The sequence below is a fragment of the Zootoca vivipara genome, chromosome 3 (assembly GCF_965207765.1).
Source record: "Zootoca vivipara chromosome 3, rZooViv2.hap1.1, whole genome shotgun sequence".
Lineage (NCBI taxonomy): Eukaryota > Metazoa > Chordata > Lepidosauria > Squamata > Lacertidae > Zootoca > Zootoca vivipara.
Window position 1 is genome coordinate 95,379,675 of NC_142586.1, and position 24,767 is coordinate 95,404,441.

At 42.5% G+C, this 24,767-nt stretch overlaps 1 protein-coding gene across 2 annotated transcripts; it reads left to right on the top strand.

The window, feature by feature from the left end:
* Nucleotides 1–5,335: 5,335 nt before the first annotated feature.
* RD3 (RD3 regulator of GUCY2D) lies at nt 5,336–23,109 on the top strand. 2 transcript variants are annotated; one of them, XM_035111276.3, is made up of 3 exons: nt 5,336–5,540; nt 18,725–19,046; nt 19,987–23,109. In XM_035111276.3, exons 2-3 carry the CDS (start codon nt 18,751–18,753, stop codon nt 20,282–20,284), a joined length of 594 nt encoding a protein of 197 aa, XP_034967167.2. In that variant the 5' UTR covers nt 5,336–5,540; nt 18,725–18,750; the 3' UTR covers nt 20,285–23,109. The 2 variants fall into 2 exon arrangements, with proteins under 2 accessions (XP_034967167.2, XP_088522848.1); XM_088666722.1 differs by lacking the exon at nt 5,336–5,540 and adding an exon at nt 11,466–11,533.
* Nucleotides 23,110–24,767: the final 1,658 nt, after the last annotated feature.

Consider the following 24,767-nt stretch of genomic DNA (forward strand, 5'->3'; position numbering starts at 1 on the left):
AATCATGCAGTATAGGGAAGTGTGTGAATAATAGGCTGTTAGACCTTTTAAATACAGTATCTTGTTCTAGTCCACTTACAGTGCTTCCCCTCTCTACCGCTCTTGCAGTGATCAGACCACACTGTTTAGTAAGTTTAAATGCTTTACTTACAAACTCCAAAGGTCAGATTCATGCATTATTCTATACAGCAGCAAGTAAACACCAGCAGAAATCTTGCGGGGGGGGGGGTATATAGTGAAATAGCTCTAAGCGTGCAGTCTGAGCTTCTAGCAAGCAAGCTCAGACATGTCTTTTCTTGGTTAATTCATATGGTGAAAGAGAGCAGACAAAGGAGGAAGCTTAACTTTCTTCCTTGTAGGTGAGGGGCGTGACCCCGCTGAGTCTAGGAATACGTGGTCTTAATCCCTTCGTGCATTAACTAGCCCTAATCTTACTGGTTATATTTGATTGCAGCTTCTCAAACACGAAACATGTTATTTCCTTGCAAATACTGAAGCAACTACATCCAGGTAATCTGGAGCTCCCCTTGAGTTAGAGCCACAAGTTGTTCTCTAATCATGATTCTTTGTTATTCACTGCAGGGCACTGCTGTGAAATCAGTGCTTCTCAAATAGCTAATTTACCTGGCCCTTGGAGTCTCTCAGCTCCTTGAAGCTTTTTTGTGAGTTTGTCAGAGTTCATAACTTCTGACTGGATGGCAAACGAAGCTATCAGTTAGCCTTTAATTAAAAACCCAGCAAGCCTATGTCAGAAAAGGTTTTAAGCTGGTTCCCGTTATGAATTGCGATCTACAGGGTGACAGGGATAGACTGCCAGGCTGAGGCATGACAAATGGAACATAATCCTCCCTGATTAATTAAAAGCAGAAGACTGTTAATCTCTAGGTTAATCTGAACAATTTGTCACAAATATTTTTTAAAAAACCAACTCACATAAGATTGCCAGACAATTTTGGTTATAAGGTCAAACTAGGGGATAACAAGCTGCTTAACTCAACCTCTTATCCCATTTTTATGTTAGTGCATCAATATTCACATTTTGTTCATGCTGCTGTTTCCAGATACAGCCTGCCAAAATCCTCATACGTCCAAACATTGTTGACAACATTTTTGTATTTTCATTTTAAAAAAATACTTCATCCACAAGATCTCTGAGACTGTTACCTAAGTTCAGTATGGTATTGTTATGGTAGCATGAGTGAACTTTGGGGGCATAGGATGGACCTTGCAAGTGCAGCCCACCTCATCTCAAGCATTTGCACTTCTGTACACATAATTTCCACAGATCCATTTTTACAATTTGCCTCTTTCTTTCTTCAGGCTCCCTTAGGCTATTACAATGGGAGTGTGTACATATGCATGTATGAAATGGTAGGCTTTTAACATGGAGGTCTGATCTGTAAAAGGTAAAAGGTAAAGGACCCTGGACAGATAAGTCCAGTCCAGCGACTATGGGGTTGTGGCGCTCATCTCGCTTTCAGGCCAAGGGAGCCGGCATTTGTCTGCAGACAGCTTTCCGGGTCATGTGGCCAGCATGACTAATCGCTTTTGGAGCAATGGGACACCGTGACGGAAACCAGAACGCATGGAAATTCCATTTATCTTCCCACTACAGCAGTACCTATTTATCTACTTGCACTGGTGTGCCTTCAAACTGCTAGATTGGGACAGAGCAACAGGAGCTCACCCCGTCACAGGGAATCGAACCACCGACCTTCTGATTGGCAAGCTCAAGAGCAGGGGTCCCCAAACCTACCCGGCTTTATGGCGGTGCCCGCAGCATGGCAGGCCGGAGGGCGGGGGAAAGTGCACCCATACGCGTGCACACATGCTATTTCTAGCGCACCGGAAATAGCTTGTGCGCATGTGCACGGGCCTCCTCCAACCCGGAAGTGGGCAGCCGCACCGCACTGTTAAGAGTGGGCGCCGGCAGCAGGCACCGTGGGCCGCTTAAAAGAGCCTCGCGAGCCACATCCGGCCCACGGGGCTTAGTTTGGGGAACCCTGTTCAAGAGGCTCAGTGGTTTAGACCACAGTGCCACCTGCATTCCTGATCTGTAGGCTCACCTGTAGTTTCCTGTTGGCCATGTTCTACTCCCTGCTGCTGCCAGCAGTGGCTGTGACAAGGTCAAGTATATCTGCTGCTGTCATAAAATACAAGCATTTCTCTCTCTTTCTGAGAGCAGCCACCATGGCAGCAGTCTAAGGACGGATGGACAAACAAACAAACAAACAGGAGACTTAAGGAAGTTAGGTGTGACGGTAGCTACAGTCCAACAACACCTGGAGGGGCAGAGATTACATATACCTCCTTTAAGGGCTGTCTTCTCCCATGCAGGCTCACCTAAGCTTTATGATCTGTTTTCACAGATAACTTATACAGTCCTGAATGACTTGGAATGAAAAAACTTGGTGAGGATAATCCAATATAGTCCTGCAAGGCATTAAGAACAACTGGGGAGGCCCTTGGTGCCCCACCTTTGGGAACGCCATCATTTTGCCACCTGAGGTGAAATGGGAAGGTGCCTCCCCCAACCTGCCCCACCGCTCGCCAAAGCCTCACTTATGGAGGTTGCACAGCTGCACCTGTTGTGGCGGGTCCTTCTGGTGAGATCTTGCTGGAAGCAGCCATTGCAGCTGGACCACCCTGGCAGCGTTGGCAGGGGCAGACGTTGGGGCCTGTAGGGACATTGCTTCACTCCACCTCATGGATGGGCCATTATGACACCCCGGCTTTGAAATTCTCTGCTCTTAGCTATTCAGTTGGCTTCTACACTTTAGGCTCCAGCTAAACACAAGGCTGTTCAGGGATGCATTTAAACGAGCTTGATTGAAACATATTTAGCTGTGAGGTGTGATTGTATTTTAATGGCTTTATTTGGCATTGGTTGTTTTATCAAGTTACTGTTGCCCACACTGAAATTCTATTCTATTTATTTATTTAACAAGGTTTCTATACCGCACAAACATCAAACTCTCTAAGAGTTTTCCATAAAATATAAAATACACATGGGAGAATCTAGATGGAGGGTAAGAGATTATATATATTACACACACACTATTTATTTATTTATTTATCCATTGCCTTATATCACAACGGTCTTAAGGTGACTTACCATAAATACAGAGAAGCAAATATATAAATTGCATGGAATAAAATGTGATGATACACTGATTCCCAACAATTAACCCCAAACCCCAAATTCCTTCAACAGACATTCCACGTGTACCACGTGTACCTCTCAACTGCTGTTTAGTTTGCATTGTTTTGACTTACATTGTTCTTAAATTTTGTTTGATTGTACTGGAGCACCCCCCCCCCAGTGATCTGTCACTCTGTGCCCTGAAAGCAGAAGAATAGGATATTCAGTAATAATAACTGTTTCTTTCCCTTTTATTTTTTACAAGTAGGTGCAAAACATTGTACAGTGGTGCCTCACAAGACGAAAGTAATTCATTCCGCGAGTTGCTTCGTCTAACGAGATTTTCGTCTTGCAAAGCGCGGTTTGCCGCAGCAAAAAAAAAAAAAAAACCACTGAAAAACTTCGTCTTGCAAAGCGCGGCCATAGAAAACTTCATCTTGCGAAGCGCCGAAAACATCACAAAACACTTTCGTCTTGCGAGTTTTTCGTTGCGCAAGGCATTCGTCTTGCAAGGTACCACTGTATATGGACCTGTACAAATGCACTGTGTGTATGCAGTAAATGAGTTTCCAACTGCTTACATCATTAATGTCCAATCATCAAAGACCTTGGATAGACTTGCTCCACAGCAGAAAATAATACACTTGGGGGGGGGGGGAATTGCTTATTTATTTATTGGATTAGTGTGCTGCACCTTCCTCTAAGGAGCACAGGAAGGCAAACTAATCAATCCTAATACAATTACAATCTACTTAAAAACAGTTTTAAACAAGCTTTTAAAAAGCAATTAATAATGATATATACACAGTTGTATGGAGAAGCCTTAAAACAGAAAAAAAACCACATGGCAAGTGCTGGTCCAGTAATAATAATAATAATTTATTATTTATACCCCGCCCATCTGGCTGGGTTTCCCCAGCCACTCTGGGTGGCTTCCAACAGAAAAATAAATCACAGTTATCTATTAAACATTAAAAGCCTCCCAGAACAGGGCTGCCTTCAGATGTCTTCTAAAAGTCTGGTAGTTGTTTTCCTCTTTGACATCTGTTGGGAGGGCGTTCCACAGGGCAGGCGCCACCACCGAGAAGGCCCTCTGCCTAGTTCCCTGCAACTTGGCTTCTCGCAACGAGGGAACCGCCAGAAGGCCCTCGGAGCTGGACCTCAGTGTCCGGGCAGAATGATGGAGGTGGAGACGCTCCTTCAGGTATACTGGGTTGGTTTTGAGTACAAATCCATATAAACAATGTGAGTGTGGTTTAGCAAGCAGGCTAAAGCCTCATATAGTCTTGAATTCAAATCTATGATCTATCCCTGCCATCGACCCCATTATGGAGCTTAATATTATTTCATACCCTCCAACATTTCTCTGATGAAAATAAGGACATCCCATTCCATAATGATGTTTGCCATTTTTACCCCACACATCTTACTGAGTTGCCCCAGCCACTCTGGGCAGCTTCCAACAGATATAAAAACATAATGTAAAACATTAAACTTTTTTTAAAAAAATCCCTATACAGGATTGCCTTCAGATGGCTTGGAGGTCGGATAACCCCATACCCTCCAACATTTCTCCAATGAAAATAGGGACATCCTAAGGAAAAGTGGGACATTCCGGGATCAAATCAGAAACTGGGACGGCTTCTCTAAATCTGGAAAACAGGGACACTTGGAGGGTCTGTTATTTATCCACTTCTTCCTTATTGCTCAGCCTGAGTTTCTCCTGTTTGGAAAAAAAATGGACAAATACAGATGTGGGTTCTTTTGAGGGCATCTTAATTATAAAGCACACATAAACATACTGACAAGTTTTGTGGTGTTTTTTTTTTTTGGCCAATATTACATGTGCCATTCATATGGCTAGCACTGCGGGCATCATCTTGAGCAGCTCGGGGGGGATCGCTTTCTTTGCACTCCCAGTCCCCACCTTGCCTGGATTTCCCTAGGGGACATTTTTGCTTCACTTGGACGGCACTCCAGAACAGAGCGGGCCGACAGCCCAGTGCTTTCCCTCACCGGGGTTGCCATCCCTGTGACTCCCGCTTGCCCTCGCTCCGGGCCTACTCGACCAAACTCCTCCCGCCATAAGGGACAAGCGGCTTAGGGCGGTCGGTCGCTATAGCGACGGCCAATCAGGAACCCGGCGGGGCGGGGCCTAGCCGGGGAAACTCTTTGGGCGCGCCCTGATTATGCAGGCAAAAGGCGGGTGTCGCTGAGGGAAGAGTCGAAGACTCTCGCCGATTCGGGCGCCAGGGGCGGGAGAAGGCGCTTGAGAGCGCTGAGGGAAGGTTCCCCCTCGCTTCTCACCTCCTCGGCAGAGAGGCTCTTCGGGACTTCGTCCTCCGTCGGGTTGGATTCCGGGCAGCTTCCTCTCAGCTCCGTCTCCGCCAGGCACCAGGTGAGGAAGGGCTGCAGTCCAGTCGCGCCGCCTGAGGGGCGGAGGCGAAAGTTTGGCAATGCGCGCGCCTCACTTTTTTTTGGGGGGGGGGGCTTCGCGCGCCTCACTTTTTATTTAAAGTGGGCATTCTCGGCGCAAGCTCCGACTTGTGGACAGATGCGCGCAGCGTTTGCGTCTGCTCAATCCCGTTTCGCCCGGTGGGAGGCTCACTTTGCAGCGAGTCCGGCTGGAAGTCGGCGGCGTTTGGCTCTTGAGTTGCGCCCCTGCGATGGAGCCGCTCCTCGGTTCCACAGGTAACGATGGAATGGAGCGCTAACAAACGCATCTGGAGTTTCGTAGGCATATAGAGAGGCAGGGGCGTAACCGGGGGTGGGATGGGGGTTGCAGCTGCTCCAGGCCAAATCAAGTAAATAATAAAAAAGTAGAAAGATTTTGACAGTGGGGTTTTCCTGGTTTTCTTTTGACCCTGAGCACCTGGGGTCAAAAGAAATTTGAAACAACTGTTGTTGAGACATTCCGAATCTGCTAGACAGAGGATGTTGACAGGTGGGTGTCCTGCCCCCCCCAAACATAAATCCTGACTGCACCCATGTATAGAGGGTGTTTCTGGTTGCAACTGCCCCCCCCCGCTTTGAGGCACATAAGTGGGTGTTGCGTACCAGCTTGGGGGGGGGATGATGTCTTTTTCCTTACTTTCCCCAACAGGTTGTTTTAAACAGTGCTAGAGTTCAAAACATCAACCATCTGTTCCAAAGACATATTAATGTCTAGCAATATGTGTGCAAATATACAGGCTATATGTGTGCAAAGAGCCCTACAATCCCATGCCTTGACTCTCTTCTCACCATTCCTGAGGGGCAAGTCTCTTTTGTTTTAATTCGAAAGATGGGGAATTTAGCCAGGAGTAGAGTTTACCTGAAGTTCCTTAATGGGAATTACGGCAAAATTCTGAGGTCATGATTCACAGACCAAAGCTCATTACGGTATCATCCAACATCCACAATATTGCACCAGTGCTCTCTTAACTTTGATAAGATATTTGGTATTTGAAATAAACATAGTCTAGTTCTTTCTTGAATCTTCAATAAAAAATGGATAAATATATCTTCAGCTTCTATGAAACTAAAATGTGTTTTTTGTTCATTTGGTAGAAAGCGATAATCTAGGCACTGTTAATTCTTGAATTCAGTGACTGCAAATCTAAAATGGCTTTTTGATAGGATTCAAATCATGGCTGTTCGCCTGTAAATAGGTGCTTAGCTCCAATAGCTTTATTTTAAAGCTATTTATAGAAATCTCCCAGATAAGCTCATGCTGCCATGAGAATGTTGTAAGGTAGAAATTATTTGTCATGTTGTCAGGAAAAACTGCTCTCCATTACATACTCTCAAAAAATTATCTGGATTGAATATCTGTCATTTTTAAAGGAAAACCCAATGGTATAACAATGTATTGAAATAATAATGTTAAAACGCTGCTGGCTTGATCTGTGTGTGTTTTTTTTTTTTGTAAAGAAAGCTATTTAGTGCAGTGGCAACCAACATGGTGTCTTCCAGATGTCCCACCATCCCTATTGACAAAGTTAGAACACAAAATACTGTAAAGCAAAAGCAGAAACAGAAACCAAGCCAAAGAAACCAAAAAGCAGAAACAAACCAATAACTTCTCCTCCCACAAACACGTTTAAAAGGCCACAGAATGTTAATCAGCCAACTTCTTGGTTATAAAGAAATGTTTTCACCTGGCACCTTGGATATGTAATGAAGGCGCCAGGTGAGCCTTCCTGGGGAGAGCATTCCACAAATGGAGCCACTGCAGAAAAGGCCCCTTCTCATGTTGCCACCCTCTAGGCTTCTCATGGAGGAGGCACAGAAAGAGGAGGCATCAAATGATTATTGCAGTGTCTGGATTGGTTAATATGGGGAGAGATACAGTGGTCCCGAGCCGTTTAAGGTCTCATAGGTAAAAACCAGCACTTTGAATTGGGCCTGGAAACCAAATATCAGTAATAGGACAGCTCCGACCCTCAGATTTGTAGCCAAAGACATGACACAAAAGTAAAAGGGATTAGGAGGGAAGAAGGAGCAAAAGCAACATTGAACACTAGTTCTTTGCTTCAGAGTTCTTGTAATCACCAGCTGCAGTAGAAATGTCTAAAAATTGTGGCAATCATGTTTATGGTCTCTCAGCTGAGCCTATGGAGAGGCGTTGTACAGGCAACAACTGTTTTGCATGAGGGTTGTGTTCCTGACCCCTGTGTGTGTAAGCCTATCCCACCCCCTTTTCCGGCCACTTCTGGGTTGCAGCAGTGCATGTGCACAGTCATCAATTGGTCGTTGTCTGCAGTCTCTTCACTCACTCTCTCCTTCTGTGCTATAGTTTGGGGGAATGATTTCTCCATTAGCCATGTATTTAAATAATTTGCATGCATTTAATAATATATATTTCAAAATAACAATAAAAACTACGTTGCATTTTTTTTATAAAAAAAGGAGGTCCAAGTGTAGCTTTTTAAAAAAGTTTCAGTCTGAGATAAGGAGTTGTACTGGTTTCAAAGCTTCTTTGGACAGGTATAATTTGCCTAACATATTGATTATGTCCAAGGTGCATTGAAAAATCATATCACTTTTCTGCAGTGAATTTGCCACTGCCTTCATACATATTCTTGCATGGTATGATAGTACTGCGGGAGGAATAGGATTCCTGGGAAGTAGGCTAGAACCAACAGCCCTTATCAGCCTCTGAAAATATAGGATGCAAATGAGTTTAACAATAGCTTAGTGGATCTTTTGCTAAGTAACTTGGAAGCTGTGCTGTTTAAGCAGAGAAGCATGAGTTCTTGTTTAACCCTTTCCCTAACTGACATTTTCCTACTCCATTTTTTTCACTGTTCCAACTCTTTTTATCCCAATAGGTTTCCAGATGTGTGCAAGGATGAGGATGCATCTGGAACCTCGAAAGAGGGAAATATAGGGAGGGAGGGTTCTGGAGAGTAACAAAGCAGATGCAGAAAGGGGATAAAAACATATCTATCTCTACATAACCACAGCTTTTCCACTCAAAATCACAACCACCAAAACTGCTTTTCTGAAGCCAAAATAAGAACATTGGATCATTTCCCCATTTGCCCCTTAGCTGAAGGAATTCCAAGTCACTATATATTGTGCCATTGCTGTAGTCCCATCCTTTCTACCAGAGGATTATGGTGTTGGTAGACTATGTGGCTAGTTGATCCATGGCTCTAAGAGCTATAAGCTTCAATGGAGTGCATTGCTGGAATTCTTCTCAGACCATCATATCCCATGGACTTGGTGGGGATAAGCTGATTTAATTTCATTGACTGCAAAGGGATTACATCAGTTTAAACTGGAATACTTTGGCATAAGTGGGTCATGGAAAGGTCTGAAGATAATTCCGATTTCGAACACTTTTGAGATGCTTTTCTTCACATTTAAGATCTAATTGATGTGTAGTTAAGCTATCTAGAAAAGGGAATTTTGAATTTGACATGTTGGGCTTAAATCATGGGTTGGAATACCTGTACAATAAACTGTCTTAGTCGGGCTATTGGTCAATCTAATTCAGTGTTGTCTACACTGTTTGAGAGTTATTAGGGAATAATGATAAAGTGATTTCCAAAATGTACAAATTGTTATTAGAATGGGAAACGAAAGACAAGCAGGTAAAGTTGGTGATGATTCACTGGGTAAGAGATATAGGCCATAATACTGAAATGGCTGCGTGGGAGAAGTCGTGGAATGTAGACCTAAAGTTTACAGCATGTTATACACTGAAAGGAAGCTACATGAAATTGATGTACGGATGGTATTTAACTCCTAGCAGATTGGCAAAAATGTATAAATCAAAATCAAACACATGCTGGAAATGTTAGACAAAGAAAGTACTTTCTATCATATGTGGTGGTCTTGTAAGAGAGTAAAACCTTTTTGGGAAATGATTTATAACAAATTGAAGAAAATGTTTAAGATAACATTTAATAAAAAGAAGCTTTTCTTCTCAGGATCATAGATACTGAGATACCAAAAGACAAAAAAATTGTTTATATATTCTAAAAGAAATTGTTTATATATTCCCGTACCTATGGGACCGCCTCTCCCGGTATGACCCACAGAGGACATTAAGGTCCACAAATAATAACATCCTGGAGATCCCGAGTCACAAGGTGGTTAGGCTGGCCTCGACCAGGACCAGGGCCTTCTCAGTACTGGCCCTGACCTGGTGGAACACTCTGTCCCAGGAGACTAGGGCCCTGCGGGATTTGTCATCTTTTCGTAGGGCTTGCAAGACAGAGCTGTTCCGTTTGGCCTTTGGACTGACGCAGTCTGACCCCACGGTTACCCTCCCCTAAGGTTTTATCTCATAATGGTTTTATCTTATTTGTAGATTTTAAATTTTAAAATTGAATTTTAACATTGTATTAATCTGCATTTTAACTGAATTGTTTCTTTTATACTTGTGTTGATATTATTTTTGTTAGCCGCCCTGACTGGGAAGGGTGGGGTATAAATAAAATTATTATTATTATTATTATTATTATTATTATTATTATTATTACAGTTAGAATGGTTTTTGCCCAGAGATGAAAAGAAGATGTACCAACCAAGGAAGAGTGGCTAATTAAATTAATGGATCATGCCAAAATGACAAGGTTAACGGGTGCAATAAGCAACCAAGAAGAAGAACATTATTAAAGATTGGGGGAAATTTGTGGAATATTTGAAAAATTCATGTATGCAAACAAGCAGTTAAACATATTATTAAGATAAAATAAAGACTAACTTAAAGATGGAGTAATGTAGAAAATGCAGTATGAAAATTAAAACTAAAAAGAAACCACAAACGGAGGGGAGGGAAGTCAAATATATGTGTATTAGAAATGTACAGTCATACCTCGGGTTACAGATGCTTCAGGTTGCGTCCCACGCCGAACCCGGAAGTACCTGAATGGGTTACTTCCGGGTTTTGGTGCTCACGCATGCACAGAAGCATCGAATTGCGACCTGAGTGTGCGCAGATGCGGCGCTGCAGGTTGCAAATGTGCCTCCCGCACGGGTCACGTTCGCAACCCGAGCGTCCACTGTATGTGATTTGTGTTTTTGTAATTTTTATGTTTGTAAATATTCAAAAAACTGAAAAAATAAACTTTTTTTTTAAATGTGTTGTCTACACGGACAGTGGCTTTCTAGGGGAATGGAGATGCCAGGGATTGAACCTGAGACTTACAGCAAGCAAAGCAGATGCTCTATCACTGAGCTATGGCTCTTATATGAGAACTACTGTAGAGATACAAATGATCCCCCCCCCCAAAAAAAGAACAGAAGGATTTGAGAGCTAAATTGGGATCTTTGACTCACCACTTTGTAACTATGGATTCCAATTAGAATAAGTGAGGATTACAACTGGATGAGTCAATAGTGTATCTTTAGGTTTAACTCCATAATCCCTGGTACTGGAAGCATCACCCCAGATCCTTCAGATTATATCAGAACAGCATTTTGTGATGCAATCTTAACATCTGTTAGTCTTCTTGATTGTCTTTGGATTTCTGCTACAGCAAAAGAATTGTGAAGTCAGTTTTGGGAAGGGCTGTAGCTGAATGGGCAGTGTAGAATCTTTGCATGCATAAGGTTCCATGTTAAATCCTTAGCAACCCTGGGTAGGGCTGGGAAGGACTCTTGTCTGAAACACACAAAAGTGTTGGAGGCTCTTGCCTGGAACACTGAAAAGTAGATAATTCAGAACTAGATAAACCAACTTGGGCAGCTTCCTGTGCTCCTAGCTTTTCCTTTAACCATTCTCCTGTTATCTATATCTTCAAGTGTTTAAATCATGCCATATACTTTATCTCAGTAATCTACAATAGTTGTGCGTGGTATACCAAGTAATATTATCTCCTTATTGTAGGTGGGGGAATGGGGACCGAGAGAATTGTGGCATTTTGTGAGTTAATTGCTGAGATGAGCTACAAAATTGTGAGTTTCTGACTTGAATTTTTTGTTTCTATGTAGCACAAGCTTGTACATATATGTATCTGTTTTTGGCAGTTCCAGTCAGCTTGCATTTAAAGGAAACATTGGTTTATAATTACTTTGGCCACTGCTGACTATAATAAGAGCACTTTGGCTATTTTTCATAGTGGTGGGGAATTTATAATAGAAAAGTGGAAGGGAGGAGAACTGTTTAAATCTCTACCTGCCCATAACTTCCCAGTTCCAAGTCTACCTCCCCAAAATACTTTTCAGTGGGAAAAGTGGGTTTGGGCTTTTGTTGCATTTATTTGCATCAGTCAAATGAAGATTTTTAATGAACACAGTGAAAATACCTTCACTTGTGTAGTAGTGGAAGCTGATTAAGTGTGTGAGTGTGGGGAGAATCTGCAAGACTGCCTTCTCATTTTGAAGAATCAGTACAGCTATTATTGAAAGGCAGCTAACTCCTGTGGGCATGCCAAGTGGTCATCGGTATAATGCAGGGGTAGGCAACCTAAGGCCCGTGGGCCGGATGCGGCCCAATCGCCTTCTAAATCCAGCCCGCAGACGGTCCGGGAATCAGCGTGTTTTTACATGAGTAGAATGTGTCCTTTTATTTAAAATGCATCTCTGGGTTATTTGTAGGGCATAGGAATTTGTTCATTTTTTCCTTCAAAATATAGTCCAGCCCACCACATGGTCTGAGGGATGGTGGACCAGCCCACGGCTGAAAAAGGTTACTAACCCCTGGTATAATGCATCGTAACTCGAAGTAACACTTCTGTGCTACTGTGTGGCATATTGAAATCCACCCTCTTCATATTAGCGATGCTAAGGCAAGCCTTTAATAAAAACTGCACATGATTATTTTTTAAAATGTTTTTAGTAAGACGACAATGAGAGGTTGGCATAAACATAACTCTTGAGTCTGGGCAGATGATTGTGTTTTGCTTTAATAAGCATGCAGTGTGCTGAGTTTTACCACAAACATTTAGAAACAAAAAAGAAAAACACCCCCCCCCCTTTGCAAAGGTTTTGGGCAAAAAGATTTCTTATCACCATTTCTATTCTCAGTTTCTGTTTATTTTTACTGGTATTGCCCTCTCCTGAATCCACAGCTAGGGCTATCAGTTTATTGGATTACAGCAAATGTCAGTTTGCATCAGCTGAAGGCTGCTTCTGATGTTGCATTTTAAATGTGTACATTACACTGGGGAAACCTGGGTTTGTCACTGAGTCATCTGGGCTCCCTGACAAGTTCATAGGAATGATTTGCATGTTTGCAAATGTTTTTGTAATGTGTAGGCTTTCTTGAAGATTTTCCTATAAAAGTTTCTACTGTCATAAATACTTTGGGATCTGACCTAGCATGGTTTGGTTAACCTTTATATTTGGAAAACAAAACAAAGAAGTACTGTAGGTTAATTCTTACATTTTGCAAAAATATCTCAACTGTTTCTGAGATCCAAAAGTAGTTTATTTGATACTTGGTCTGAGTGGGGAGATGAGTAATACTTGTTTTCTGTGGCCTAAATGCTAAACCTAGTGCCCTCCAGATGTTTTTGACTCCCAACTCCACTGATCACAGGATCCAAAACATCTAGAGAGGACCAGGCTAAAGAAAGAAAGTGGCTATATTCAAAGAAATCCCATGCTTAACTTAGAAATTATTATTACGCTGTGGGCATAAATATATTTGCTTCCTTGGAGACAACCACAACTTTTGACTGGTATTTTGCCGATTGAAGTTGCCTCAATTTGACTGGTATTCATTAAGTTCCTAATTAACTTTATGAAACAGATGCATTTCTAAATGGAAACATTTCTGTGGGGGGGGGGGAATAGCAATGGAAAGCTTGCCACCTCACATCACTGTGTGCTTTTTAAAGGCTATTTTAAACCTACTTTTCAATCATGTTGATTATTTTATTGTTCACACTTTTTTACATTCTCTAAAAAGCACCCACCTAAAAGCATCAACACACACCAAGTAGTCTTAGGGCTACTATTTCAGAAATGAACATGTCCCTGGCTCTGCATTGTGTGTTTCTGCTGCCTCCAGAGTGGTAAGGAAGAAAAAGCATGCAATCCCATGTATTTTACCATGTGCCTATTACATGGCACATGAGTTTGACCAAACTGCAGGAGGCAGTGCAAGACAGGAGTGCCTGGCGTGCTATGGTCCATGGGGTCACGAAGAGTCAGACACGACTAAACAACAACAACAACATTACATGGCAGAAAGTTTACACTTGTACCTACTTCTGTTCCTACTGTACCTACTGTGAAATGCCTCCTCTGACATGTATGTTGCTGACCACTTTGGGAAACTGCTGAACACATACCTGTTGTCAGTAGTGTCATGGACTCAGTTGCAGTGGAAATGAGTTTCTGGAGAAAAGCAGCTGGAAAAAGGAAGTTTAATCTCCCCTCTGCCTTGTCCCTACCTAGCTGCAACTTTGTAGTGGGGAAGCGGAGCCTGCGTCTTCTTTATATCATGTGTAGTTTGTTAAGTGCAGTTGCTGACCTGGGTCTGCTTGAGATGGGTGTGCTTAAGTAGCAATCAGAAAGAGCACCAAATGTTGTGCCATGTTGGTTCCCCGGCCTTCAAAACATGTCCTTTCACACTTACATGCATCCCACACCACCCACTTAAAGCTATTGTCCTTGTTCTGGTTGTGGACACTGAATACCTCTTATGTGTGACAGTTCTTTCAAGAACCAGCACCTTTTGTAAGAAAAGAATGTTTGGAATGGCATAGAAGTGTGTTTAAAATGGTCTAAGAAAAGCCTTGGACTCAGCTGTAGTAGAAATTGCAACACAATGAATGTGTGTTATGCAATTCTCTGTGTTTATGATGGCATCCAAATCTGCTTTTATAACATAATAAATGGGGACCCACAACAAACCGTTGCAGTGTATCCCAAGCCTTTAATATTAGTGCTCTTTTTCAGGTCTCTAAGCTGTCTGGAGCTTTAGTGCAGTTTGGAACTTGAAGAAGGTAGAAAAAAACATTAGAGGGGATCGTGATGAGGGTAATGGCTCTTTACAGTGTTTAAGTAATCTGCCCATTCTCTGGAAGTCCACTGAGCGGGGGGGGGGGGGGAGGCGGGGGGGCGGCAAGAGAAGGGAGTGTCTGAAAGAGATGAAGAGGGATGGCTCCTCCACATCTGCCACAACCACAACAGAAAAAAAGTCTGCCTAACTTTGAGGCCAGCCTCTAACATGAAATAAGCTGCTGAGGCTCTCAAAGAGGAAATGCTCTGGGCTTTTTGACATAAGTCCACCAACTGGCCAGTGCAGTCCATTGATATTATGGTTTTTGAGAGTACTGTGTATCTGGAGACTTTTGTAGATAGGACTTCCAGACAGCTGTAAGCTTTTACGCCTCCCCTATAGAAATTAACCCCTGTTCACTGGATTAGAAGTTGTGAGTTCTAACACATTATGTTATTAAAAGGGCATACGAGTGTGATTTTTGACACCATCTCTGTGGGCACACTGCTGGAAAAGTTAAGCAGTGGCTAAATCTACAGTCCTATACCTAGTTATTGCCTATGAGGTAGTCCTACTGAACTCTCTGTGTTTTGCTTCTTAGCAGATATGCATGGGATTTTGCTGTAAATCCCAAAGCAAAGCAAAGATGCTTAGGTCATGGCAACTAACTCAAGCCCAGTTATTTCTTGTGGTGTTTACAACCCAGAAAAGCCATGTTTGCATTTAGTGTACAGTGGTACCTCGACTTACGAATGACTCGACAACTGAATTTTTTGTCTTAAGAATGGGGCAAATGGTCACACGCTTACGAATTTCTTGACATCTGAACGGAAACCACGGCAGTTTTAGATAGGGTTTTTTCGACTTACGAATTTTTAGATGGGGTTGCTTCGATTACGAATTTTTTCCATTTCCAATGGTGCTTTTCGACTTACGAATTTTTCGACCTACGAAGGTTCCTTCGGAATGGATTAAATTCGTAAGTCGAGGCACCACAGTAGTGCTTTGAATGATTGAAAAAAAGTTCATTATTATTACAGCACCAAGTTGAAAACTAAGAAATTTTTTAATATAAAAACTGGCTATAAAACATTTTGAATCTAATAAATTGCTTAGATGAAAATGTATTTGGAAATTGTTCTGTAAGCTCTCGTTGTTTTTGTTATTTAGTCCTTACTTACAGAAAAGCCGATGTATGTAATCTGATGATTAGCCCCACAGTGAACTTTAAATTAAAAACACTAGCAGAGCAGCTCTCAAGAAAATCTGTGGCGTCCCCCATGAGAGCAAGAGAATGGAAATGGGGCCAGCTCACTAACTTCACTGTGATGAGTTTCCTGGAACTGAAAGGAGCAGGAAAAGGAAGGGGAGACTTTATATTGAAACAATTCATCTCTGGTCTATTACTGCTGCCTGTAACTGTTTACAGGGCTCTTGGAGTTTAATTGCTTCCTTGGAAAGCAGAGGCAAAACCTGCCTTACATATATCATCCTAACTGAGTATCCAGTCAGTGAAGTTGGCTCTTGAACTGCAGCTCCAATCTGTTGTCTTTTATACTCCAATCTGACATCACCAGCATCATTGACCTAACCTGAATTCAGACAAGGTGGAGGTACTATGTGTTGCAGGATCTCAAGCTTGGGAAGTTGGTAGAAGCCAATTTTGGACAGGGTTGTTCCCCCTTGGAAGGAACAGGTGCAAAGCTTGAAAGTACTCCTTGACTCCACTGTGCCCTGGTGGCTAGGAGTGCCTATTTCCAGCTCTGGCTGGTTTGCCAGATATAGTCATTCCTACACAAGGAAAGCTTGGCCACAGGGAGCTGGTAACCTCCATGTTGGACTATTGCAGCATGCTCTTTGGTTGCCGTTGAAGACAGGAAGCTGCAATTCATGCAACAGCGAGGCTTCTGGTTGATGTGTCTGACTGGACATGCATTATGCCAGTGTTGAAAGATTTGCATTTGTTACCAGTTAACTACAGCAGTGTTTCTCAACCAGTGTGCCTCCAGATGTTTTGGGACTACAACTCCCATCATTCCTGACCACTAATCTTGCTAGCTAGGGATGATGGGAGTTGTAGTCCCAAAACATCTGGAGGCACACTGGTTGAGAAACACTGAACTACAGTGCCCAATTTAAGATATTAACACTGAAATATAAAGTCCCAAATGACCTGGGTCTCAAATAGCTGGTGCTTGCAAGTGCTCCAATGTCATGCCAGCTCCATTGGCTCTATCTATACAGTATTAGCTTTTGGATTAAAAGCTGCTTCTAGTCTTTAAAAGTCTTAAACGGCTTAGGACCAGGTTATATTAGAGGCTGCTTGCTCTGATATGAGCCTGTCTAGGTATTGAGATAAATGTTGGAGGCTTTGCTCTCAGGCCTGTCTTGGGAGACCTTCTCTGTCATGATGCCTTGACCCAGAAATATCACCCCAGTTGAAATTTGGTGGGTTTTCTCTTGTTGCATCTTGTGCCAGAAACTGAAGATTTTTAAAATTTCATTGGGGTTGCTAATGTTCTGACATCTGGTGTTATAGCTGCTAGTTTGAATATATAACATATTTTACCCTGGCTTCCAGTGGCATTTGCATAATTTTGCATTGTTTTAAAGTGTTCACATTTTTTATTGCTTTTAGAAATTGTTTGCTTGCATTTTTATTGATGATGATGATGTCTAAATTCAATCGGGAATAAAAGGCTTGTTCCACATGGCAACCTTGTATCAAGATGATTATGTATTGAGATTAACCAGGAGGATTTTCACATGAGCTTTTATTCAGCTGCTGATTGTCGAGGCTTTCTCTGGCTCCCATAACAGAACTGAATGTATCCTGTCGGATATCAGATGGAAAATAATAGGATGCACATAGTACTGTTTTTCTTCCACCACCCCTGTAGCCCTATGTAGCCCAGCTGATACTCCCAAAGGTCTATACATTTCTTTCATTTAGATCGCTGGCATAATTGTTACCATATTCATATCCTGTGTTTTCTCATACTGAAGGACCGCTTATCACTTGCTGTTTGGGGAGTGTCTGGCTGTTGTGGGTCCTAAGATCCCCCTCTTATGCTGCCTGAAAGACAGGGGGAAGAGGGTTGGAGAAAATGCACTTCCTGCAAAAGGGGCTTTTGTTTTGGTGACCCTCCCCCTTTTTTCTTTCTTTGAGGGGACAAAGTTTGGCTCCTTCAGCTTCAGTGCAGCAATATTAGGCTTCTTCAATGGCCATTTGAAAGGAAGACACTGCAGCAGCCACATGTGACCTTCCCATTCTCAGGGGTGGACTTTGGTCATCTTTGCCTGAGCAAAGCAAACATCCCATCCCCCCCGCAATGGATCTTCTTAATTTTAGATCTTGGCACCCTCTGTGGGGGAACCGCCCACACAACCCTAAATCCAGCAGGGGAAGTGTTCTGATTTCACAGATTTTTATTTATTTAGTATTTTATGCTGTTGCTGTTTGGGGGAAGGTTTGTACTCGCCAAAATGTCACATTTCACTGCCAAAAAAATAAGGACCCCCAAGGTGGGAGTTCTATCATGGTAGAGCCCATGCTTTGCATGGTTCCTGGTTCCAAGCCCTGCTTGGGAACACCCAGGATTGAAAGACTCTGATCTAAAATCCTTAAGAACCATTAGCAGCCTTCCCCAACCTGGTCAGATGTTCTGGATTACAACTCACATCAGCCCGAGCCAGCATGGGATTTGTAGCCAAAAACATCTGGTAGGGAAAACATCTGGAAGGGACCAGGTTGAGGAAAGTTAGTGAGGACAATACTGAGTTGCCATTGGTCTAACTCTGTATAAGGCAATTATACTATGTTGCAGTTCCGGCATGGTGAAGAGCCACACCATTCATTTTCACATCAATCCCTCTTACTAGAATAAAGTTTTCCATGTTCTTGGTAGAAACAGCTGAGCAAAAAACAACAACCCAAAACCAAAAATTTTGGTCACAAATGTTTGTATGCTTCCTGTCAGAGAAGCATACCTTGTCTGGTGGTGTAGCAATAAAACTAAAAGCTATGTGCTAAGCAGGGTGCAGTGTGGTTTCAAAAGGGATGGTGGACCAATTTGATGGTGTTGAGATTCCTGCATTGCAGGGGGTTGTAATGGATGACCCTTGGGGTTCCTCTACAATTATATGATTTTACGGCAAAAATGAATGTGATCATCTTTCTATTTGCCCTTTTACAGGGTGAGGGGCCAGAGCGAGAGTGAACATGTCGCTGGCTTCCTGGTTCGGGTGGAATGAACCCCCCAGTCGCATTTCTCAGAGGAGCCCAACAGAAATGGTGGTGGAAACTCTTATGATGGAACTCAGCTGGCAGATCAAGGAAGCTGAGAAGCAGCAGCGGGAACGAGAGAACGAGTACCGCAAGATAAAGACGGGTGTTGACTATGGGTGGCTAGTTAGCTACCCCAAGCACAGCTACGATATCAGTCCAGGGGAGCGTCTGCAGCTGGAGGATATGTGCTCCAAAATACATCCCTCCTACTGTGGGCCCGTCATTATTAGGTATGCTGAAGCCTTATGTCAACCTTCTCTGGCTATGGCTGTACACTCACCAACAGAAATGGAAAATATACTGGTTTTCCCACCTTCCACAGTTTGTAGTTTCAGAGAAGCATCATAATGCCGTTGCAGTGGGTTAAGAGGATGTCCATGGTCACTGAAGATCTCAGTTAAGTAGTGCTTGAAAGGGAGTGTTCTGAGCTTTGCTGAAAATATTGGTTCTCATTTTCTCTTAAAATCCAGTTTCACATTCTTATGGCAATGCAGATGAAACTCAAAGTGTACTGGCAATTCTTGGTGAAAGATAGCATAGATACTTGCTTCTTTGTTTGAGTAACTGAACTGGAATAAATAAGGCAGAATAATCTGTCTTTTACAAACATGGGTGAACAGTACAGAAACAATGCAAATGACCTAACATTGATTATGTTTGTGTGAATGCAGCATAGAGCCTGGGTATCTTGAGCTATTTTGAGAGCCTTTCTGTTAATAACTTGAAGAAAGTGCATAATAAATCTATTCCAAAATCCGCATTAGAAATACAGCTTTTATTAGGCCAACTTGCAAGCTCTCCAGAAATTTGTATCAGATGGTAACCAAAGCAAGGTGGAGGGGGAAAAAAAAGATTGGTGGTAAAATCATCAAGTCAACGTCTGTAATGGATGTACCGGTGATTCTAGTTCTTCATCTCTCCTGCAAAAACATGCAACTAACATGCCTGTTCATTTGAATACCTCATTATTTAAATGGCAAAAATTTGATTGGATTAATAGCTGTCAATTATCCATTTGATGAACAAATATATTCTGATTTTGGAAAAGGGATCTTATTCTTAAAAGGATTTTTGCTGTTGTAACTATAGATTAAAAGAGCAAATATTTGTGCCTTAGGATTTATACCTCAAGTTATGAACCAGCTTTTTTGGCTTCTTTCCTCCCCATAGATTTCGGCAGCTTGTTTCTGAATATGAACCAGAGGTCTCTGAAGTTTCTCGGCTTTTTCGTTCTGTTCTCCAAGAAGCCATGGAGAAGAGCAAAGAGGAAGAAGAGGCAAAGAAGCTTGCAAGGCAATGGAACACAAAGCACAAAACCAGCCTCTCTCTCATGACATTCAAGTCCCGGGCCAGGATTCTGCCCTTCAGTAGTGACATCAAGACCATTTCGGAAGATGTTGAGAGGGGCACTGATCCAGCCAGAAGGGCATGGAGCATGCCTGAATTCAGGAGCACCAAGGACTACTGACTCTATTTATAACACTCAGATTTTGGGAACAGACCATCTTATTTATGTATTTACTTATTCATTTTTGTGTGACTCTTTTTCCTATGTCCTGTTGTCCCTTCTTTCTTTGTTCTGTGGAGAGTTCACACTGAATGCTTCTTGGGCTTCTTTTAACCCATGCACCTCTCTGTGTGTTCCCGTTTTCATATGGACTGGCCTCTTAATATAAACAGCCAGCTTGGTGCACTATGGGATGTGTGACAAACTCCAAACCACTCAACCTATTTTGCTTTAAACCAAAAGAGAAGCCCAGAAAGTAGCCAGAAAGTAGTTGTGAAAATCAGCCCCATGCTTCTGTTTTACCCTCTTTTATAAACATCTCTCTTTCTTTTTCTCTCCTGATGCCCACAGTACTGCAACTGATGTACATACTCTCTGGACCACACGCCATATCAACCCCAGCCAAACACTGAGCAGCATATCAAAGGGTCCACAAACACAATTGCCATGCAGCAGATAGTTAACACAAAATAGGGTAGAAGGGGATTTCTGACAAAAACGAGTTATTTGTCCCTTGTCTGGAAAAAAATCAGTCCAGTGAATATGATTAGTATTTGCTATTGCTATTGGTCCACAAACATAATTGATTACCCCCTGCCCCCAATTTGTATTGTGCTTCTTTTACATTGAAATGAATGGGGTGGAATTATGTAATGAGAACATAATTTACGCCCTTATGTATGTAAGTAAGTCCTTCTGCCACAATGGACAGCGAGACAAAGTAATATAGCTTTTGGTGGCATATGAATTGCAGTGGAATGGAAGCTAAGCCTGATTGGCTACGATGGGCTACCAAGACCAGCCAATATCAAGGTGACCCCTAAGCATGTTTTTACTCTTTGGGGGCTTTCTGTCCTCAGAAAGCTGTCATTGCATGATTCTAACTAGGCATATGCCCCATCTTATAATTGGCCACTTCTGTGTAGACATGAAAAATGGGCCCTATTCTTGGGGTAGGGAGGGATTAAGATACCCATGCAGACACTTCAGTGCTATTGATCATGAGGCTGTACTATGGAGGGCTTGTGCAAGTGTCTCTGTTTCTTTTTGCCGGTAGCTCTTTAAAGCTAGAAAGAGCTGCTGGCTGTAATGCCAGGAGGAGAAGCGCTTTGATGTGCTGTTTCCATGGTGCAGCTCTAAAGCAGCTGCTGTCACATTTCAAATCAGAATTGGAAATGTATTTGAGCTTGTGCAGGAGAACTTTCAGCTGGATGGTGTTTTTCTTCTCCATGAGAAGGAAACGTGCTTATGTTTTCTGAATGTCAGACACTGTTATGCATGAAATATGCCCAGTCTGTCTACCTCTGGATGACAAATTGCAACCCTGGCAAGAAAGGGCTGGGATTATTTGTGAGTAGTTTAAGATAAATCCAGAGGATAACTTTTGAAGATAGGTCCTTAGCTTATAGCAACATATCTGCTTGGGCCTGACTATGTATCTGTACACAAGGCACAATCCAGACAAAGTTGAATTCTTTTCAGTTCGTTTAGTTTAATGCAGAAATACTTGGAAGCAGGTATAAATTTTCTATTAGAATGACTGGCTGGCTCATGCCATACTATCTTGTGTAAATGGTACAATAGGTTAATTGACAAAAGAAGCTGCTTATTTGGCTGTGTTCCACTGGAAACTAAGACTGAGAATTGACTCTTGATATCTGAGCCACCTCATGAGAAGAGAAGAATCCTTGGAAAAGACCTTGATGTTGGGAAAGATGGAGGGCACTAGGAGAAGGGGACGACAGAGGACGAGATGGTTGGACAGTGTTCTCGAAGCTACGAACATGAGTTTGACCAAACTGCGGGAGGCAGTAGAAGACAGGAGTGCCTGGCGTGCTATGGTCCATGGGGTCACGAAGAGTCTGACACGACTAAACAACAAACAACATCTGAGCTAGCTGGTTTCTGAGTTGTGATTGCTTCCAGGCAACTCTTGTAAGTGAATGGAGTACTTAAAGGTTCAGAGGATTTTGTGTTTCATACTGTATGCCACTGCCACCTGGACCCTTCAATTTTTGCTAAGATTTCTCCTGGAGTGATTTTGCTAGCTTTTGGGATCTATCATCTATCTATCTATCTATCTATCTATCTATCTATCTATCTATCTATCTATCTATCTTTATACACCCACAAACCCACGCAAGATGGAAAATTGTGGATGCACTGTACTAAAGAATTCACTCTCTCTCTCACACACAAACTTTTCTGAAGACACCAGCAAACTGCATTATTTTAATATGAAGCAAACTCAGGGTTTCCAAATCCCAGATCCAGTTTGAGCTGGACCATTTAAACTTAGTAGCAGAGACCCAAAATATTTTGACAATTGTACAACTACCATGCCACTTTCTACACCTATGAATATTTATTTATGGAATTTGTATACTGCTTTTCCTACGTGAAAAAGAAACTATGTTTTTAAAAATACTAATGTAAGGGCTAACGGTATTAGCTCTGTTCCTCCCTGCTTGTGTTCTCCATAGCCCACACAAGTGTTTAGCACCCTATGACAGTCTGGGAGATAGTGCCCCTGATGAATTATCTTAGGCTATGGTAATCTATATTTGATAGAGCATTTTTAAAAACTTGTGTGTTCTCATGTGGTATCTCTGTCCTTTCTAGTGTATATGTACATGTTTCTCTTTGTCTTAGGGCCTCGTTCATAAGGAAAATTGACAAAATAATATAAAAAGCCATTTTCTAACATTGCCATTTGACCAACTTTTGTATCAACAAGTGAACAATTGTTTGCTGTGTTAAATTCTGAAATACATTCTTTAATTTTAGCTGTCCCATTGTCCTGTGATTTTTTTATCCAGTGTTCTAGTTATTAGGAACTTCAAGATTATTGCTGCCATTGTGCAATCTGAGTGCTCATTAAGATGGCTTTCTATCTCAGTTGTTGAAAACAATCCACGCTTGCTTAGCTTAAGTAATGTAACTTAATAGCATATTAATATAATTTAATAGTAGTAATATAACAGCAAATGGTGTTCCAGTACCAACGGTGCAAATTCAGAAATAATTGTGTACCACTCTGAGAATTTAGCAAGCATGGCATATGCTGCAACCAAACACTAATCCAGCAAACTCCATACGCAGATGGAGGCATTGCATCAAAGTGGATAGCGCTTGATGATTATGAAAGCACTAGCAGTGAGTCTGCAGTGACCTCACAGCAGCAGCAGCACTGCAGCAAGACTGGAGCTCTGTAGGCAGATCAGCAGTAATCCCAGATTGGCTTCACAGGTCCATTCCCATAGCCCTGTTCCAGTCCTGCTCAGGTCAGTGGGGTGGCTGTGCTTCTGCACACCAGTTGCTACTGCATCAAAGTAGCAGTGGAAGTGACAGCTATGAAAGGAGTTCTGGTTCCACCCCCTTTGAAGGCAAAGGAATGACTTCACTGAGGTTGAACTGTCATTTTGTCATACTAAAAATCAGTCAGCCCTGCCTTTACCAAACCTGGTCAAATAAGCTGGGAAGAGAAGGACAAGAAACAGCAACACAGGCGGAGTTAAGCAACTATACACTATGTGTATTCATTTAAATGCTGTATAAAAATAGGATGAACACATAAATGAGCTCATTTTCAAAGCAACTTTGGCAACCAGTTTCATTTACAAAGTATTTCAACAGAATTTATCAGCACCGTACTCTGTACAGATCTGTTAGAAATGTTTCCTTCTTCACCAGGGCCTGTTCTCTGTACTGTAGTCAATTCCACTCTGCCACAAATTTAGAGATGGATAGAGTGCCCTCTGCTGTTACTTCCATGGATTTCACTAATAGGAATTTGTGGAATGTTATACAGTACTGAAGAGGTTTTCAACCTTTTTGAGTCCATGGCTCCCTTGACCAACTACTTTCTTTCTGAAGCACCCCTGTGGAGCTCAGGAGCCCAGTTATGTCACCTCTTGCCTACAGAGCTGGCAGCCTCTCACCCTTTTTTGTACATCCTCCCTTCGAAAGTGTTCCCTCAGCCTCCTCTCCCCTCTCCTTGGGAGTCCTCCGGGCAGCTGCCGCCGCCACTCCTAATCTGAGTTGCCCTTCCCTGCCCCCAGAGATGTGCCTCCTCACACTGCCTCACAGGGGCCTGGGACTTGTCTGTCCATTCCCAGCAGCAAGGGCTGTTGAACTGGCTGGCTGGGCTCCCTCGCCTGCTTCCTTCCTTGTTTACTCCGAGGCCACCTCAGCTCCTGGCAATCAGCACCCCTTGACCACCATTCAAGGCACCCCAGGGTGCCACAACACACTGGTTGAAAACTACTGTTGTACTGCATTACAGCAGATCTAACTATCCCTCCCTGCTCAGTTTGGGTGGTAGGAATATCCACACTAAGAAGAATGCTTTGATGGTGTTTCCTGCTTGGCAGGGGGTTGGACTGGATGGCCCTTGTGGTCTCTTCCAACTCTATTATTCTAAGTCCTCTAGTAATTTATGCAA

Coding starts and splice junctions, on each gene's coding strand:
- RD3 (XM_035111276.3), top strand. CDS start 18,751: ATGTCGCTGGCTTCCTGGTTCGGGTGGAATGAACCCCCCAGTCGCATT. Junction 19,047..19,986: donor TGTGGGCCCGTCATTATTAG/GTATGCTGAAGC, acceptor TCCTCCCCATAG/ATTTCGGCAGCTTGTTTCTG.